Below are 20,972 nucleotides of genomic sequence, written 5' to 3'. Positions count from 1 at the left end.
GTTACGCCCCTTCAAGTTACACCCTTTCAAGTTACGTTCCTTCAAGTTATGCCACTTCAAGTTCCGCCCCTTCAAGTTACGCCACTTCAAGTTACGTCCCTTCAAGTTACGGCCCTTCAAGTTACGCCCCACTTCAAGTTACGCCCCTTCAAGTTACGCCACTTCAAGTTACGCCCCTTCAAGTTACGTCCCTTCAAGTTACGCCCCTTCAAGTTACGCCACTTCAAGTTACGCCACTTCAAGTTACACCCCTTCAAGTTACGTTCCTTCAAGTTATGCCCCTTCAAGTTACGCCCCTTCAAGTTACGTCCCTTCAAGTTACGTCCCTTCATATTACGCCCGTTCAAGTTACGTCCCTTCAAATTACGCCCCTTCAAGTTACATCCCTTCAAGTTACGCCCCTTCAAGTTACACCCCTTCAAGTTCCGCCACTTCAAGTTACACCCCTTCAAGTTACGTTCCTTCAAGTTATGCCACTTCAAGTTACGCCCCTTCAAGCTACGCCACTTCAAGTTACGTCCCTTCAAGTTACGCCCCTTCAAGTTACGCCCCACTTCAAGTTACGCCCCTTCAAGTTACGCCACTTCAAGTTACGCCCCTTCAAGTTACGCCACTTCAAGTTACGCCCCTTCAAGTTACATCCCTTCAAGTTACGCCCCTTCAAGTTACGCCACTTCAAGTTACGCCCCTTCAAGTTACATCCCTTCAAGCTACGCCCCTTCAAGTTATGCAACTTCAAGTTACGCCCCTTCAAGTTACGCCCCTTCAAGTTATATCCCTTCAAGTTACGCCACTTCAAGTTACGCCACTTCAAGTTACCCCCCTTCAAGTTACGTCCCTTCAAGTTACGCCACTTCAAGTTACGTCCCTTCAAGTTACGCCCCACTTCAAGTTACGCCCCACTTCAAGTTACGCCCCACTTCAAGTTATGCCCCTTCAAGCTACGCCACTTCAAGCTACGCCCCACTTCAAGTTACGTCCCTTCAAGTTACGGCCCTTCAAGTTACGCCCCTTCAAGTTAAGTCCCTTCAAGTTACGTCACTTCAAGTTACGCCCCTTCAAGTTACACCCTTTCAAGTTACGTTCCTTCAAGTTATGCCACTTCAAGTTCCACCCCTTCAAGTTACGCCACTTCAAGTTACGTCCCTTCAAGTTACGTCCCTTCAAGTTACGCCCCTTCAAGTTACGCCCCACTTCAAGTTACGCCCCTTCAAGTTACGCCACTTCAAGTTACGCCCCTTCAAGTTACGTCCCTTCAAGTTACGTCCCTTCAAGTTACGCCACTTCAAGTTACGCCACTTCAAGTTACACCCCTTCAAGTTACGTTCCTTCAAGTTATGCCACTTCAAGCTACGCCCCACTTCAAGTTACGCCCCACTTCAAGTTACGCCCCACTTCAAGTTATGCCCCTTCAAGCTACGCCCCTTCAAGTTACGCCCCACTTCAAGTTACGCCCCTTCAAGTTATGCAACTTCAAGTTACGCCCCTTCAAGTTACGCCCCTTCAAGTTACATCCCTTCAAGTTACGCCACTTCAAGTTACGCCACTTCAAGTTACGCCCCTTCAAGTTACGTCCCTTCAAGTTACGCCACTTCAAGTTACGTCCCTTCAAGTTACGCCCCACTTCAAGTTACGCCCCACTTCAAGTTATGCCCCTTCAAGCTACGCCACTTCAAGCTACGCCCCACTTCAAGTTACGTCCCTTCAAGTTACGGCCCTTCAAGTTACGCCCCTTCAAGTTAAGTCCCTTCAAGTTACGTCACTTCAAGTTACGCCCCTTCAAGTTACACCCTTTCAAGTTACGTTCCTTCAAGTTATGCCACTTCAAGTTCCGCCCCTTCAAGTTACGCCACTTCAAGTTACGTCCCTTCAAGTTACGGCCCTTCAAGTTACGCCCCTTCAAGTTACGCCCCACTTCAAGTTACGCCCCTTCAAGTTACGCCACTTCAAGTTACGCCCCTTCAAGTTACGTCCCTTCAAGTTACGCCCCTTCAAGTTACGCCACTTCAAGTTACGCCACTTCAAGTTACACCCCTTCAAGTTACGTTCCTTCAAGTTATGCCCCTTCAAGTTACGCCCCTTCAAGTTACGTCCCTTCAAGTTACGTCCCTTCATATTACGCCCGTTCAAGTTACGTCCCTTCAAATTACGCCCCTTCAAGTTACATCCCTTCAAGTTACGCCCCTTCAAGTTACACCCCTTCAAGTTCCGCCACTTCAAGTTACACCCCTTCAAGTTACGTTCCTTCAAGTTATGCCACTTCAAGTTACGCCCCTTCAAGCTACGCCACTTCAAGTTACGTCCCTTCAAGTTACGCCCCTTCAAGTTACGCCCCACTTCAAGTTACGCCCCTTCAAGTTACGCCACTTCAAGTTACGCCCCTTCAAGTTACGCCACTTCAAGTTACGCCCCTTCAAGTTACATCCCTTCAAGTTACGCCCCTTCAAGTTACGCCACTTCAAGTTACGCCCCTTCAAGTTACATCCCTTCAAGCTACGCCCCTTCAAGTTATGCAACTTCAAGTTACGCCCCTTCAAGTTACGCCCCTTCAAGTTACATCCCTTCAAGTTACGCCACTTCAAGTTACGCCACTTCAAGTTACCCCCCTTCAAGTTACGTCCCTTCAAGTTACGCCACTTCAAGTTACGTCCCTTCAAGTTACGCCCCACTTCAAGTTACGCCCCACTTCAAGTTACGCCCCACTTCAAGTTATGCCCCTTCAAGCTACGCCACTTCAAGCTACGCCCCACTTCAAGTTACGTCCCTTCAAGTTACGGCCCTTCAAGTTACGCCCCTTCAAGTTAAGTCCCTTCAAGTTACGTCACTTCAAGTTACGCCCCTTCAAGTTACACCCTTTCAAGTTACGTTCCTTCAAGTTATGCCACTTCAAGTTCCACCCCTTCAAGTTACGCCACTTCAAGTTACGTCCCTTCAAGTTACGTCCCTTCAAGTTACGCCCCTTCAAGTTACGCCCCACTTCAAGTTACGCCCCTTCAAGTTACGCCACTTCAAGTTACGCCCCTTCAAGTTACGTCCCTTCAAGTTACGTCCCTTCAAGTTACGCCACTTCAAGTTACGCCACTTCAAGTTACACCCCTTCAAGTTACGTTCCTTCAAGTTATGCCACTTCAAGCTACGCCCCACTTCAAGTTACGTCCCTTCAAGTTACGCCCCTTCAAGTTAAGTCCCTTCAAGTTACGCCACTTCAAGTTACGCCCCTTCAAGTTACGTCCCTTCAAGTTACGTCCCTTCAAGTTACGTCCCTTCATATTACGCCCGTTCAAGTTACGTCCCTTCAAATTACGCCCCTTCAAGTTACATCCCTTCAAGTTACGCCCCTTCAAGTTACACCCCTTCAAGTTCCGCCACTTCAAGTTACACCCCTTCAAGTTACGTTCCTTCAAGTTATGCCACTTCAAGTTACGCCCCTTCAAGCTACGCCACTTCAAGTTACGTCCCTTCAAGTTACGCCCCACTTCAAGTTACGCCCCACTTCAAGTTACGCCCCTTCAAGTTACGCCACTTCAAGTTACGCCCCTTCAAGTTACGTCCCTTCAAGTTACGCCCCTTCAAGTTACGCCACTTCAAGTTACGCCACTTCAAGTTACGTCCCTTCAAGTTACACCCCTTCAAGTTACGCCCCTTCAAGTTACGCCACTTCAAGTTACGTCCCTTCAAATTACGTCCCTTCAAGTTACGCCACTTCAAGTTACGCCACTTCAAGTTACACCCCTTCAAGTTACGTCCCTTCAAGTTACGCCCCTTCAAGTTACGCCCCTTCAAGTTACACCCCTTCAAGTTACGTCCCTTCAAGTTACGCCCCACTTCAAGTTACGCCCCTTCAAGTTACGCCACTTCAAGTTACGTCCCTTCAAGTTAGGCCACTTCAAGTTACGTCCCTTCAAGTTACGTCCCTTCAAGTTACGCCCCTTCAAGTTAGGCCACTTCAAGTTACGTCCCTTCAAGTTACGCCCCACTTCAAGTTACGCCCCTTCAAGTTACGCCACTTCAAGTTACGTCCCTTCAAGTTACGTCCCTTCAAGTTACGCCACTTCAAGTTACGCCCCACTTCAAGTTATGCCCCTTCAAGTTACGCCCCTTCAAGTTAGGCCACTTCAAGTTACGTCCCTTCAAGTAACGCTACTTCAAGTTACGCCCCTTCAAGTTACGCCACTTCAAGTTTCGCCCCTTCAAGTTACACCCCTTCAAGTTACGCCACTTCAAGTTACACCCCTTCAAGTTACGCCACTTCAAGTTACACCCCTTCAAGTTACGTCCCTTCAAGTTATGCCACTTCAAGTTACGCCCCTTCAAGTAACGCCACTTCAAGTTACGCTCCTTCAAGTTACTTCCCTTCAAGTTGCTCACTGTTTTTTCCGACTTAAAGCAGCGCATCACAGCCTCATGCTCTCAGAGAAAAGCTCACTAAACCAAAGTTACTGGGTTTCAGTTTTCACGTTTTCTGGGTTGGTAGCTGCACTGGGGACCCAATTATAGCACTTAAACACGGAAAAGGTCAGATTTTTATGATATGCTTTTGATATGCTTTTATAACCCTGCTTTTGATTTATTCATACAAATTCCTTGACATTCTGTGCCATTTTTATGACTGGATTCTGTGATTCTGTCTGTATTTTCTGTATAAATCATAGAGCCCTACCCACTGGCAGAAGGTTAGCTGTTCCTGTATTGTGAGTGATCGTCTACCTTTTTTAAGTTTCCGTACGGCCACCATTCGATGGTTGGCTGAAAGCTCCCAGATCCGCAGCGTTTTGTCATCACTCACAGTGGCACAGATGGGCAACAGTGGATGAGCAGCCAGACCCCAAACTTCCCCCTCCATATGACCCTAAAACACAATACAGACAATTTCCATATAAATCTGCAAATTTAAGTAGTCTTTCATAATGTCTTAATATATATACTGTATATATCCATATGCAACACATATTAAACATAATTATGCTTGAAATTACTCTTACAAGTAACTAGGGAATACACAGACCTGTATATATATATATATATATATTTACATGTCATTAAATATGATTTTCTTCATTTCTCAAACCAGATGGCACCAATTTGCCTTCCATGCATTGGATTTTAAATATATATGCTCTATTTTAATTAAACTGTATTAATCGGAAATCCCATTGTCACAAATCACAAAATTGTAATATCGCATAAAACATTTGCAAATAAAGCGGCGTTTCCATCCCATATGTTTAAGTGATCAAAATAGTCAATTCCTTGTGCAAAATATCCAAAATAAAAATGGAAGATGCTGCAATCGGTGAAGAAACTGTGGCTCTTTTTCCTCCATTATAAATTAGTTGGTCTCAGAGTGTCTGATGAAACGCAATAAATGCTCATATTCTCTGGCATCTGGGAACGCAAGTCACGAGAGTCATGCAAGTTTTTTTGTTGCTCATTTTGTTGCTTATTTCCATCGCAGTTTATGTGCATATATTCTACTAAAACGAGCACACGTTGTTTCGTTTTTTTAACCTTTTTACGCATCTTTGCGTTTCTATCCAGGTTTTTTTTTTATACAATATTCCAAAATGTGCATAAAAATAGGTGGATGAAACATGGCTATTATCATATTGAAGAAACCTGTTAAAAAGGTCAGCAAAGCTGATATTAAGCGGATTATTGCAGCTAGAAGGAAAACGTTGGCTCTGCAAATAACTAAAGTCACTTTCGATAAAGCGTCTGCTAAATGCATACATGCATGAACTAGTTGACCTGCCTGAGCTATTTTTTTATTCTGCACCTGAATCTTTGCGTTTTATATTTGACGGGGAAACACACCTGTACGAGTAAAGTCATGGGGCCGCTCTTGTCGATCTCCAGGATCTCTCCGTTCTTTGTTCCCACCAGAATGTGTCCGTGTCCCAGAGTGATCGCTCTGATGGAGGGGTTGTCCTCTAACAGCAGTCCTAAAAACCCCACAAGAAGTTTTATAATACACACTTAACCCTTTACTTGAAAAAAACATGGACATGATTAGAAAAGGCTAATTGACAATAAATCAAATAGTCAAACTTTGCATTTTTGGGGTACAATATCAACCACAATTAACTAGTCCTTCATAATGTCTTAATATATATATCCAATTGCAACACATAATGTAAGTAAAGTAAATAATTATGTTTTATTATTCCAACTATGGAATACACAGACCAGTATATATATATTTACATGTCATTAAATATTATTTTCTTCATTTCTCAAACCAGATGGCACCAATTTGCCTTCCATGCATTGGATTTTAAATACATTTACTCTATTTTAATTAAACACTGTATTCATTGAAAATAACTAATTATTTTTCCTAATACATGTATTATTTTACATATAAATAAATAATCTAGAGGAGAATAATGTCTAGTACCATGAAATCTCATCAAAATAATAAATATTACTGAAACAGAATATATATTAATTTCATAAAAAATGTTAAACGCTGTATTAATTTAACAAATTATCTTTCTAATATTTATATTTTTTATGTAGCATTAAAGTGTATAATTTAGAGGTGAATATTGTCTAGTATCATTAAATCCCCTTAAAATGCAAAATATTAAATAATAAATACTATTAAAATAAAATATAGTACATTTGTTTCATCTTTTTTTTTTTTTTTTAAGTTATGCTTATTGTATTCGGTCTGTTTTGACTGCCAAGGATCACAAGTGTGACTCCTATGTGGGGAATACCAGAGTTAAACTAAATGACACAAACTTGTATTTGTTTATCTACAGAAGCATAGAGCAACTCAAGATCCTCTCCGGGTAGACACGGTCCTTCACTTAACCTGCAGCGCTGCAGAGACACACACAAACACACACACACACACACCCTTTGACGAAGGCGAGAGCGCGGCCCTCTTGATGGCGTAGGTCTTCAGACATCTCTCGAACATGTCGTCCCACAGTTCCACAACTCCATCTTTACCCCCCGTCACAAAACCCTTCAGGTCATAACACACCATTAACAGATAATAAATACATATACAAGTATATATACTCACACACACACACACAAGCAAGCACGCACACACACACACACACACACACACACACACACACACACACACACACACACACACACACACACACACACACACACTATATATATATATATATAAATCCTACTTACCTTATTGTTATTTTGTTTATTATTATTACATATTATTTTGTACATAAATATAAATAAATAAAAACATTTCGGTTATTATTATTATTACTTACTTTTTCATTTTTCATCTTAATTCATTATTTTATTTCCACACACACACGCACACACAGACATTTAACTACTCTCTCACACACACACACACACACACACACACACACACACACACACACACACACACACACACACACACACACACACACACACACACACACACACACACACACACACACACACACACACACACACACACATGTTTGTTTTTGTGATTTGTGAGGACATTCCATGTCCTCGGATTTTGGATGGATTTTATACTGGTCAAACTGTATATTCTATCCCCTTACACTGTCCCTATCCCTAAACCTACCCATCACACACACACACATACACACACACACACACACACACACACTTTTACCATCTTCACCTACAGTTTATTTATATCTAATGCACCAGGTTGTATTGCGTGTGTAACGGTGTGTGTGACATCTTGAAGAAGAGAAGCACACACACCTTGTCCAGCGAGCACATGGCAAACACAGGGCCGTCGTGAGCTTTGATGCTCTTCATGAGCGTGGTGTCTTTCCAGATGTACACGTCCCCCGTCGTGGCTCCAGAAAACACCAGATCCTCCGAGCGCCCGTAACAAGCCGACATCATCGTCTCCTGCTTCCCAAGATTCCCGAAAATACCCCTCTTAAACGTTAAACCTCCTCCTGCATTGGGGAACACACAGCACAGGTTTCTTTCAACTGCGTACACACATTTTCAATGCCACACATCTCCAATATACACAGTTATAAGCTCTTCTTTCATGAGCTCATATGAACATTTCTGTTCCAGATTGAAAGTAATTGGCAGAGAGATGTTGAAAGATTCACGGTAAACACGAAAATGAAATTGAAAACTATTTTATTCTTACTGTAAGCATTTGTGGAGGTGAACACAGTATTACACAGTTACAAACCTATAACTTGACCTTTGGCCTGTTATAAAGCCATGATTGGTTGATGTTCAGTAAAGCGATGATTGATTGCACGTGTGAGGAGTGTGTGTGTGTGTGTGATGCTCTGATGAATTACTGTGGCATTTTGTTTTGAAAAAGGAAATCAAGATACTTCCCACAGAGAATTCTGTTGTGGTTTGCAAAAAGTGTTTTATGAAATTGAAAACTGAGTCGAAGGCCGAAAATTAGTGTATGGTTTTGCAGATTTGAAGTGTGTGGTTCTGGTGTTTGAGTGTCAGGTTTCAGAAATTGTGTGACAAGTAAGGATTTTGTGTGTAGAAAAAAACAGTATGCAAATGTGTTTTAAATCAGCAAGAGGAAAAAGCGTCCTAAAAGTACGTCACCGCTGAGAAAATCTGCTATTCCAGCGTTTAGTTCTGACTCTCTGAGCTCTTTTAAAAGCTTGTTTAATCGGTTGATGGTAACGTTGACGAAACGTCACATCAGCTTCTGACGGCTCCATGTGATCTGGCAGATTCTCCTACAGTCATGTTCCCGGGAGAGAGACGGGAAGAGCCAGTGCTTCAAATATTTCACTTCCCAGAGGTGGACAGTAACAAAGTACATTTACTTGAGTAAGGAGAAGGGGAGAGTCGGGACAGTTCAAACACTTCAGATAAACGTATTTCTATGATAAGGTTCCCACTAAACACTGGACGTCGGATAGACGTGCAGATCATGTCTATATTGGGTCCGTCGGTCCATGACCGATTTATAAAAGATCGTTTGTCCCATCGGCGGTGATTGTTTTAAATCAAATTCTCAATTGAGGCGGGTACTTTAGGTGTGTGAACATGTACATGTTGTATTAATTTGTGTTATTTATGTATGAGTGCTCAATCATTTGTCTTATGTCTTGATACCAGTGTCAAAGATGAATTTCTGTCCAGCAAATCTGAACAGACAATAAAATCAAACAAACAAACAAACAGACCAATTCTGGACATCTATTCGACATCCAAACTAGCTCCACTATTTGGACGTCCAACCATGACCCAACTTGGACGTCAACATTTGACCTTTGAACTGGGTCATTTTTTTGGACCTAATGAACTCCATTATTTATACAGAAAAACACAACAAAGAATATCGTTTACATGTAGCACGTCAATTCTGCATAGTATGTAAGACTCTCTCTCTCTCTCTCTCTCTCTCTTCTAATGTTCACTGTGTGTTAAATACACTGTGCATTCATTGAGATGAACTGAAATACAGCGTTTTACAGATCGCTTGACGGAGAGAGAAACTCTCAAGCGCTCAGTCAGAGTTCGGCGAGTATATCTGCACTGCAAAATATGCTTTTCTTACTAAGTTTCTTACGTTTCCAGTCCAAATATTCTAGTAAATGAGTAAAATGACATAAGATATTATGTCCTGTTTTCAGGGAAATAAAAATGAAGTGAGTTTTTGCTTAAAATAAGCTAAATTATCTGCCAATGGGGTGAGAAAAATAATCTTGTTTCTGTTTAAATTAAGATTATTTTTCTTAACCCATTGGCAGATATGCACCAGTTCAAATGTGTCCCAAACAGAAATACATCATCAACTGGGCTTTATCGTTATTATCGTGGGAAAACTAATTCTTATCGTGAGGAGAATTTTTCCAGTATATCACAAACCATAATATATCGCCCATCCCTAATGCACGCATCACATTATTCACAATAGTATATAGACAACTGGCATTAAAATGAACATCTTTACCTGTATGCAGCCAGAACTTGATGTGTTTCATTCCCACCGTGAGCAGTTTGTCCATGCGGAACGGGTTTCCTTTCACCACAAAGATCTTATCTTTATGTCCTCTATGGCAGAGAGAGCGGCACATGTCTTTCGTCACCAACACCAGCTTGTTGCACATACTTTTTTACCATTGAATGGGTTTGTTATACCTGGATTTGGCCAGTTTTTCGCCTTTTTTCCAGTCCCAGATGACTATGGAATGGTCTTCATCAATTCCCACAGACACTAAACTCTTTCCATCCGCTACATGGGAAAGATTTTTACAATTACACTTATAAATGCACATTAAAAACGCATTAAAATCATCAAAAGTGACAGTAAAGCCATTTTTAATTCCATTTCAAATAAATGCTTTCTGTTCATCAAAGAATCATGAAAAATGTATCATGGTTTCCACAAAATATATAAAATATCAAGCAGCATAAACTATTTTCAATATTGATAATAATAAGAACCACTACAAATAATTGAGCACAAAATCATTATTAGACTGATTTCTGAAGGATCATGTGACACTGAAGACTGGAGTAATTAAAAAAATAAAAAAATAAACAAAAAAAGAAGACTGGAGTAATTATGCTGTTTAAGATTTTGTTTAAGATTTGCATAAAAATAAAAAAAATTCTGGAAACATTAATAAGGATGCATTGGATTATTTTGCTTAAAATGAGAACATTTTTTCAATGCTTCAATGCAATGACAAAAAAACCTTAAGTTCTGAAATATCTGCCAATTTAACATACATTTGAACTCAAATATTAATAGCTTCTCATCAGATGTGAATGTATAATGTATTGGGTTTGACCTGTGAACTCTAGAGCACAAACGCCTCGCTGATGTTGACCCTTCAGTAGAGACAAACACTTGAGCGTCTGGATGTCCCACACATGGATGGCTGGATCTCGGCCCACCTGACACACACACACACACACACACACACACACACACACACACACACACACACACACACACACACACACACACACACACACACACACACACACACACACACACACACACACACACACACACACACACACACACACACACACACACACACACCCTTCAACATGTGCACGCTCTTCCTGTATGCTTTACAGAGAAACACACACTGGATAAAATGATCAACTGAATGCAATATGAATTAAAGCTGTGATCCTGATCAAATCAAATAATGCAAAGCATATTCATACGATCAAAATCAGAATTTTTGAAATCACTGTTGTTTTACATGTGTCTCACCTAAAAATAATCACCAACTGAATGCAATATAAATTAAAGCTGTGGTCCTGATCCAATCCAATAGCGCAAAGCATCAGATATTTTGAAACCTATGTGTCTCACCTGTCCGGTGGCCGCGTAGTCTTTCAGTGGATGCACAGTGAGGCTCAAGATATCGTCGTCATGCCCGAGGTAAAAGCGCTGTGTGTGTTGCTGTCTGTTATACACCACAGCTACAGCCGCCACATGATACGCCACATCTCCGGCCTGAGTGTAAAACAGATTATTCCTGCAGTCGCAGCCCCTGTACCTGAGACACACACAGAGAGACACGTCACATGACATGGGCCCACTGGAGAAACTATATACATGCTGATAAACATAAAAAAAATAAAAATGTAAATATATATTCATCTGAAAGTTAACACATTATTACATATACATGCTTAACATTTATAATTAACAAGCTAACATTTATCTAATATGACATTCAAATTGATTCATTCTGTAAATATAAAAAGTTATATAATATAAAATATAACATAATACAAACCATATAAAATATAACAATATTTAGATTATATAACAAAAATCTTATAATATAAATATATGTAAATATTATATAGATAATATGAGATAATATGACTACATATTATAATTTTTTTTAATATGTATAATTCATAATTTATGGATTAATTAGTAAATTATATATTGAAAAATACAATATATATTAAAATATACAAATAATATGAGTTTAAATTATATATGTATAATATAATCAATGGATACAAATATAAATCCTTAATGTATATATATATATATATGTATATACTGTATATATTTACATTTTTTGTATTATTTGTATTTTTATTTATAAATTATATATATATATATATATATTATATATACACTGCCGTTCAAAAGTTTGTAACATTATAAATGTCTTTACTGTCACTTTTGATCAATTTAATTCCTCCCTGATGAAAAAAGTATTGATTTATTTTATTTATTTCTCCCCAAAAATTAAATAAAAATTCTTACTGACCCTAAACTTTTGAACGGTAGTGTTTAATGTTACAAAATATTCTATTTCAGATAAATGCTGTTCTTTTGAACTTTCTATTCATCAAAAAATAAAAATGTAAATAACTGTTTTCAACACTGATAAAAATCATAAATGTTTCTTGAGCATCAAATCTTCATATTATACTGATTTCTGAAGGATCATGTGACACTGAAGACTGGAGTAATGATGCTGAAAATTCAGCTTTAACACAGGAATAAATTACACTTTCCTATATATTCACATAGAAAACAGCTGATTTACATTGAAATAATAATTCACAATATTACTGGGTTTTTGTATTTTTAATCAAATAAATGCAGCCTTCGTGAGCAGAAGAGACTTCTTTTAAAAACATCAAAAATCTTACCGACCACAAACTTTTGAACGGCGGTGTATATATATATATACACTCACCTAAAGGATTATTAGGAACACCATACTAATACTGTGTTTGACCCCCTTTCGCCTTCAGAACTGCCTTAATTTTACGTGGCATTGATTCAACAAGGTGCTGAAAGCCTTCTTTAGAAATGTTGGCCCATATTGATAGGATAGCATCTTGCAGTTGATGGAGATTTGTGGGATGCACATCCAGGGCACGAAGCTCCTGTTCCACCACATCCCAAAGATGCTCTATTGGGTTGAGATCTGGTGACTGTGTGGGCCATTTTAGTACAATGAACTCGTTGTCATGTTCAAGAAACCAATTTGAAATGATTTGAGCTTTGTGACATGGTGCATTATCCTGCTGGAAGTAGCCATCAGAGGATGGGTACATGGTGGCCATAAAGGGATGGACATGGTCAGAAACAATGCTCAGGTGTGTTGGTGGTGTGTTGGTGGTATGTGTTGGTGGTGTGTTGGTGTGTATTTAGGTGCTATTTTCTTGAAGTTGGCTTTGTTAAAGTCCCCGGACACAATGAACGCGGCCTCAGGGTGCGCGGTTTCCTGCTCGCTTATTTCCCCATACAGTTCCTTTAGTGCCCGGTCTGTGTAGGCTTGTGGGGGAATGTACACAGCCGTGATAATGACCGCTGTGAATTCCCTCGGTAGCCAGAATGGTCGACACAGAAGCATGAGAAATTCCAGATCAGGAGAGCAGAAAGACTTGATAGAATGTACGTTCCTCTGATCACACCAGGATTTGTTGATCATAAAACATACACCCCCACCTCTGCTTTTACCTGAGAGGTCTTTAACTCTATCCGCTCGGTGCACTGAGAACCCCGCGGTTTCGATGGCCGAGTCTGGAATCTCAGCCGACATCCAAGTTTCTGTAAGGCAGATAATGCAGCAGTCCCTCGTCTCCCGTTGGAAAGAGATCCGCGCTCTCAACTCACAGAGCTTGTTGTCTAGAGACTGAACGTTTGCTAGCAGAATACTGGGAAGCGGGGGTCGATTTGCGCGCCGTCTTACTCTGACGAGAACGCCGGCTCTTCTTCCCCTTCTCCGGCTGCGTTTCCGCGGCCAAGCTGCCCAGACAAAGGGCTCCGCTGCCGTGTTTGTAAACAGCGGGGCATCACTGAAGAAATGAAAGTCCGGTTTTCGGTGTTCCATTGCGGAACCAATGTCCAAAAGTGTTTGTATGTCGTACTGAATAAGACAGACAACATCCAAGACAAAAAACAAAAGAACTGTAAACAGAACAAACAAAAAACTACCATGTTGTGACGGAGCTCGCAACGCAGCAGCCATACTCGGCGCCATCTTGAACTCTGGTACGCGCCATCTTGAACTCTGGCCTACAGAGAGGAGGTGCTCACTCTGACGCACTGGTGTCAGAGGAACAACCTCTCCCTCAACATCAGCAAAACCAAGGAGCTAGTGGTCGACTTCAGGAAGAACGACAGAGAACACAGCCCCATCACCATCAATGGAGCACCGGTGGAGAGAGTCAGCAGCTTCAAGTTCCTCGGTGTCCACATCACAGAGGAACTCACATGGTCCGTCCACACCGAGGCCGTCGTGAAGAAGGCTCATCAGCGCCTCTTCTTCCTGAGACGGCTGAGGAAGTTTGGAATGAACCGCCACATCCTCACACAGTTCTACACCAGCACCGTCGAGAGCATCCTGACTGGCTGCATCACTGCCTGGTATGGCAATACTACCAGCCGTAACCGCAAAGCCTTGCGAAGGGTGGTGCGCACTGCCAGCCGTATCATCGGAGGTGAGCTTCCCTCCCTCCAGGATATATATGCCAGGCGGTGTGTGAAGAAAGCTCGGAGGATCATCAGAGACTCTAGCCACCCGAGCCATGGGCTGCTCTCACTGCTACCATCAGGCCGGCGGTACCGCAGCATCAGGACACACACCAGCCGACTCCATGACAGCTTCTTCCCACAAGCAATTAGATTTCTAAACTCTTGATCCCTCATGATCAATAACCATAAACATTCTAACTGTCAACACAGCACAACATAACCTACTGCATTTACATAATATATATATATATATATATATATATTTGCACCTTACGAGTATCTATTCTATGTATAATTACCTCTTTTTGTATTTTTGTATACTGTTGTATATTGTAAATTGTTGTATATTGTATATTGTTGTATATTGTAAACTGTTGTATATTGTACATTGTATATTATTTATTGTTCTGTTAGTGTATATGGTACTGTGAGTAATTGTGCGCACATTAGATGTGTAATCTATGTAAATCTGATGTTTGCTGTAATTGTTTTCGTCACATCGTGTCATACTGCTATGTTGCTCGGAACTGCACCTAAGAATTTCACCCACTGTTGCACTTGTGTATATGGTTGTGTGACAATAAAAGGATTTGATTTGATTTTGAGGTAGGCCGTGGCATTTAAACGATGCCCAATTGGCACTAAGGGGCCTAAAGTGTGCCAAGAAAACATCCCCACACCATTACACCACCACCACCAGCCTGCACAGTGGTAACAAGGCATGATGGATCCATGTTCTCATTCTGTTTATGCCAAATTCTGACTCTACCATCTGAATGTCTCAACAGAAATCGAGACTCATCAGACCAGGCAACATTTTTCCAGTCTTCAACTGTCCAATCTTGGTGAGCTCTTGCAAATTGTAGCCTGTTTTTCCTATTTGTAGTGGAGATGAGTGGTACCCAGTGGGGTCTTCTGCTGTTGTAGCCCATCCGCCTCAAGGTTGTACGTGTTGTGGCTTCACAAATGCTTTGCTGCATACCTCGGTTGTAACGAGTGTTTATTTCAGTCAAAGTTGCTCTTCTATCAGCTTGAATCAGTCGGCCCATTCTCCTCTGACCTCTAGCATCAACAAGGCATTTTCGCCCACAGGACTGCCGCATACTGGATGTTTTTCCCGTTACACACCATTCTTTGTAAACCCTAGAAACGGTTGTGTGTGTAAATCCCAGTAACTGAGCAGATTGTGAAATACTCAGACCGGCCCGTCTGGCACCAACAACCATGCCACGCTCGAAATTGCATAAATCACCTTTCTTTCCCATTCTGACATTCAGTTTGGAGTTCAGGAGATTGTCTTGACCAGGACCACACCCCTAAATGCATTGAAGCAACTGCCATGTGATTGGTTGATTAGATAATTGCATTAATGAGAAATTGAACAGGTGTTCCTAATAATCCTTTAGGTGAGTGTATATACATATAAAATTATATTATGAATTATATATCAAAAATTCTAACATATAAATAATATGAGTATATATTATATTGTATATTATAATTTTTTAATAAGTATAATATATATATATATACATGATATATATGTATATATATGTATAACATACATATATAATTTTATTATGAATTATATATTGAAAATTCTAACATATAAATAATATGAGTATATATGATATTGTATATTATAAATTTTTAATAAGTATAAGAAAAAAAATCAATGTTTAAAAATATAAATGATATAAACAGATTTAGATAGGGACATGGACACACACTGTGTTCATATCAAACACATCATAACGTTTGCAGTGAACGTACCCGTGGACGAACTGCAGGCGTAAGCCCTCGTCAGGAGCTTTCTGCCTCTTCAGAGATCCGGCCAGCTTCTTCTTGAGCTGAGGAAGATCTTCCTTATACACCTGAGGGGAGATCAGGACAAGAGTTACAGGGAGAAATACACTCGCAACATATTCAGAGATTCAGAAAAAGCATAAAGGGCAAAAGTAGGGAAGCGTCCAGCCAATCAGCTGTGAAAATAATGAGAGGAACAGGATTAAAGCAGCGGAGCGTGTGTGTTACATAAAACACTCGAGATAAAACCCTCTGGTTCTTGCCTGACGCTCGTAGTTCATCTGGGCTTCTTGTTCGATGTCTGAGTCCAGTTCGGGAACGTCGGAGAGGTCGGAGTCGGATTCGCCGCTGTTAGAGTCAGCGTAGCCCTCTGTGAACGCAAAACACTGTCAAAACTTTGTCTTAACTCTAAATTATCAGAAGAAATCCTTAGAAAGTGCAATTTTTGAAACATACTTTTACAAATATTTCGTTGGGGACATCTTATTTTTTCATTAAAAAGAACATTTTGGTTTTGCTGTCATGTAATCGATGCCAGTGGTTTTTGACTGATCAACTGATCAATGAAAATTATAAGAAGAAATCGTGATAATATTCCTATAAAGTGCAATTTTTTTTAACATACTTGAGAAAGTTCTTAAATATTTTTTCAAGAAGTCTTGTTTTTTTATTTAGAAGAAAATAACAGGTTATCTAATTGATGCAAATGGATTTTGACAAAAACTCGCTGATTAACTGATCAATTGTTTTGTGCTGCCTGCAGATTACAGTAATTATCATAATATGATACGATAATACTTAATTGTCCGAAATTTTTTTTTCTTGCATCACAGTATTTATGTTCAAAATTACTAAACAAAAAATGTAAAAAAAAATGCAAACCATTTTATTCATGTAAGTTATTCTAACTTGAAGAGGTTATTTATGAGGATTTTTAAGAACATTAATTTCAGGAATTAAAATGTTCGTCTTTAGAACAATCTTAGAAACAACAAAGAAAAAATTAGAAAACATTCTAAAATGTTTTTGAGAATACAAAATATGCTTAACTTTTATGTTAGAAATTTTTTGAACTTTATTTTAGTTAGAATTCTATTCTGTTTCATCTTGGTCTAAACTTTCAAAATATTTTTTTGCAAACGTAAACAAATAATCATGCAACATTAAAACTTCAATACTCATTTCAATTACACTTTATTTTAAGGTGTCCGTAGTCAAATTATTGACTACAGTGGAACTTTAAGTATAATAATTAACTACATGTACTTACTATAGGGTTATGGTGCGTTTAAAGTTAGTTGCATGTAATTATGCATATTACTACAGTAACTACATGTAAAATGTGTAACAAGCACACTGTAAAATAAAGGATCACACTTTACAATAAGGTTTATTAGTTAACATTAGTTATTGTATTAACTAACATGAACTAATTATGAGCAATACATTTGTTACTGTATTTGTTAATCTTTGTTAACGTTAGTTAATAAAAATACAGCTGTTCGTTGTTAGCTCATGTTAGTTCACAGTGCATTAACTAATGTTAACAAGATTTTAATAAAGTATTAGTAAATGTTTAAAATTAACATTAAAAAAGATTAACATATGCTATATACGTGCAGCTCATTATTAGTTCATGCCAACTAATGTTAACTAATGAACCTTATTGTAAAGTGTTACCAAATAAAGTGTTACCATGATTTCTATTCAGTTTAAGGTTTAAATCACCTTGCAACAGTGGCTCTAAAACACCATTCATGACTCCTTCCGGCAGAAACCTCCACTGAAACACGGAGTGATCCGCTCCGCCGGTGCTCAGGACCCACTGCAGGTCATGTGACCAGCGCACATTGGTCACATGGGCCGAGTGGCCGATGTATTTCTTGAATTTGGCAGCTGAAAGAATCAGAATTGTTAGCGCACACACTGGTTTATTTGTGCTTGGATCACACAGGATAAGTCTGGATAAATAAAGTAAAGCTGGTGCACACTGGGCGATTTTGGCCACGATTTGATCAAATTTAGCAAATCCTACAAGAATCCTCTGATCTTTGGCTAAAATCTGAAGTCTTTGATCGTTAGTTTGAAATGTTCACCGACAGCTGATCAATGACCATTGTGATCGAATTTTGATTTCGTGACTTCTCCAACAACGACCGCCATATTGTCTTGGTTTTTCAAGACAAGCCATGACTAAAATTAACGTTAGAGATTTCTTTTGTAGCCATCATTTCAGGCCCGCGTGTAATGCAGATCACCGTCACTGAATGTGTCATTGTTTGATGTAAACACCGGACAAGTTTTCTTGCGTACGTCCGTTTTTAACGCGTCTTGACTGTCGTACAGTCTAACATTAATAACAACTGATATCTTACAGTGTGACATTAAAGGAACACGCCACCGTTTTATGAAATAGAGGTTATTCACCGTCTGCCCTACATTTAGATAGGTGGGAAGACGCATTTTTGGCATTCTTGCAGTTGTGCATGCAATGTCTTAGTCTGGCAGCGCCAACGCTAGCTTAGCTTAGCATAATTAATGGAATCCTTAGTTGCCGGATAGCATGTCGTGAGTAAAAGTGATTAAAAAAACACAAAAAACCCTAATTACTTCTTGTGGCCTGCGTATTCACAACGAGTACAAATAGCAATGCAGATTACGACTAGGCGATTTCCTAGGCAGAGATTGACTTTGGACTATATTAGCGGGGGGGGGGTTGGCACAGGCGAAGCACTGCTACTTGAGCGCAGAGATATCACGCAACACCTGGAATCCCCCAACTTCCGTCAACATACCGCTGTGAATATTAGCTGGCTATTTTTCCTACAGTAGACACAGTGAATGGCGATGAACATGGCGGATTTTGTGAGAGACGGAGGGGGCGAGTTCTCAGACAGTCAGGATCCAGAACCATACCTCTACGAACCAGAGTTTTCAGAAGAGGAGCTGCTTTGGATATAGACCGACAGGAGGATGAGAGGATGAGAGACAACACAAACTGGTGGTGTGAGTGTGTGGGAATATGCCAACCTATGCCGACTGAAATAGTGTCTGTGCTGTGGCCAGTGGGAGGTACAGCCATCGATGACCAGGCTCAACGTGTCAGATCAAGATGAGCGTGCCCGCACTTGTGTCACAGCTACCTAACTTGTGTGATATCTCTGCGCCAAAGTAGCAGTGCTTCGCCTGTGCTTCCCCCCAATATAGTCCCAGGTCAATCTCTGCCTAGTAAATCGCCAAGTCTTAATCTCCATTGCTATTTGTATTGCTATACGCAGGCCACAAGAAGTAATTAGTTTTTTTTAAAATCACTTTTACTCAAGACATGCTATCCGGCAACAAAGGATTCCATTCGTTATGATAAGCTGAGCTAGCGGCGGCGCTGCCAAACTAAAGGTGATGATACACAGGGCAACTTTTTGAGCAATGTTGCTGGGCAATCTTGCCGAGCGATTGTTGCTTGGGCACTTTCCCATTGAAAATGTGCAATACATTTCTATCTGGATAATTTTGATCGGTCGTGGGCCCTGTGTCTCATCTGGCTGATCGTTGACGGCAACATTACCCAGCAACATTGCTCAAAAAGTTGCCCTGTGTATCATCACCTTAAGACAATGCATGCACTGAGACAAAAATGCGTTTGCCACCTATCTAAATGTAGGGGAGACGGTGAATAACCCCTATTTCAAAAAACGGTGGCCCTTTAATACCAACTGAGATCTTACAGTGCAACATAACTAACAGCGATGAACATGTTCGTACAGTCTGACAAGCGACAATCGTAAAGGACTATTATAAATCGCTCAGTGTGCACCGGCTCAAGCTGACCTTTCTTAAGACACGGGAATCTGAAGAGTTTGACGAGGCCGAAGTCGTCGCCCGTCACCAAAACGGCACTGCTGTAATTGGCGTCCACAGAATTGATGTCATTAACGTTGGAATATTTAGGCCAGATGCCATTCACCTCCGGCCCGAGAACACAAGTCCACGTCATCCAGTGGATTCCTTTGGCTTCCTCCTTCGGCAGGAATTTACCGGCTAAAAACACGGAACAATGGTTTATCTTCAATTACACTGTAGTCAAGTCTCATTCATTTATACACCACTTTTAACAATATAGATAGTTTCAGAGGAGCTTTACAGTGATAATAGGACATTAAATTAATAGATTGTTTTTGCTTTACAGCAGCTCTAGAATAAAGTTATTGTCCAGTTAAAGTTAGTTTTGATTGATTCACTTCCGTTGCAAAGATAATTAGTTATTAACTATGGGGCCGCTAACACACACCGTTTAACTCACCGAAGCGTTAAAATATTTTGAAAAAAGTTATCTCAGCATAAACTTAAAAAACGAGAATCTGTGAAAACGCTGTAAGCATGACATTCATACAATATGGCTGACACTAGAGTACAGTGTGTCGTTCAGCGATTCAAGACCTTACTGATTACTGGACAAGAATGTAACAAAATGTACATTACCAATTCCTGAAATTATTAAACAGACTTTTTTTAATGTACAAATGTCTCCAATAAGACAAAAATGTCTAAAAATTTGAATTAAAATTTCAATGTGGACTGAAGTCATCTTGCTAACTTGCATGCAACAGTATTTTCTTCTACAGAAACACTCACAAAGAGTGATATTGTAACGCGAAGTGTTTCGGAAACAAGAAAGAGGAGGATCCAAATGCAGTATAGTAGTTTATTATTAAAATAACACAAAACAATC

General features: G+C 40.0%; 1 protein-coding gene across 2 annotated transcripts in view; it reads right to left on the bottom strand.

Moving 5' to 3' along the window:
- Nucleotides 1-20,972, bottom strand: part of eml6 (EMAP like 6) — a 126,466-nt gene that overhangs the window by 44,612 nt on the left and 60,882 nt on the right. For both annotated transcript variants that reach the window (XM_077229797.1, XM_077229798.1), the window contains exons 12-23: nt 20,072-20,281; nt 17,972-18,139; nt 16,507-16,613; nt 16,211-16,311; nt 11,294-11,480; nt 10,755-10,860; nt 10,099-10,192; nt 9,911-10,011; nt 7,714-7,916; nt 6,865-6,976; nt 5,815-5,942; nt 4,708-4,849 (exon numbers count right to left, since the gene is read on the bottom strand). In XM_077229797.1, the coding sequence (XP_077085912.1) occupies nt 4,708-4,849; nt 5,815-5,942; nt 6,865-6,976; nt 7,714-7,916; nt 9,911-10,011; nt 10,099-10,192; nt 10,755-10,860; nt 11,294-11,480; nt 16,211-16,311; nt 16,507-16,613; nt 17,972-18,139; nt 20,072-20,281 (1,659 nt within the window). The remainder of the gene's footprint in view (nt 1-4,707; nt 4,850-5,814; nt 5,943-6,864; nt 6,977-7,713; nt 7,917-9,910; nt 10,012-10,098; nt 10,193-10,754; nt 10,861-11,293; nt 11,481-16,210; nt 16,312-16,506; nt 16,614-17,971; nt 18,140-20,071; nt 20,282-20,972) is intronic.

This window comes from Siphateles boraxobius, unplaced genomic scaffold (genome assembly GCF_051911475.1).
Source record: "Siphateles boraxobius isolate OS27281-9 unplaced genomic scaffold, OSU_SipBor_1 135, whole genome shotgun sequence".
NCBI classification, from domain to species: domain Eukaryota; kingdom Metazoa; phylum Chordata; class Actinopteri; order Cypriniformes; family Leuciscidae; genus Siphateles; species Siphateles boraxobius.
This window is presented reverse-complemented; position numbering and strand designations above follow the sequence as displayed.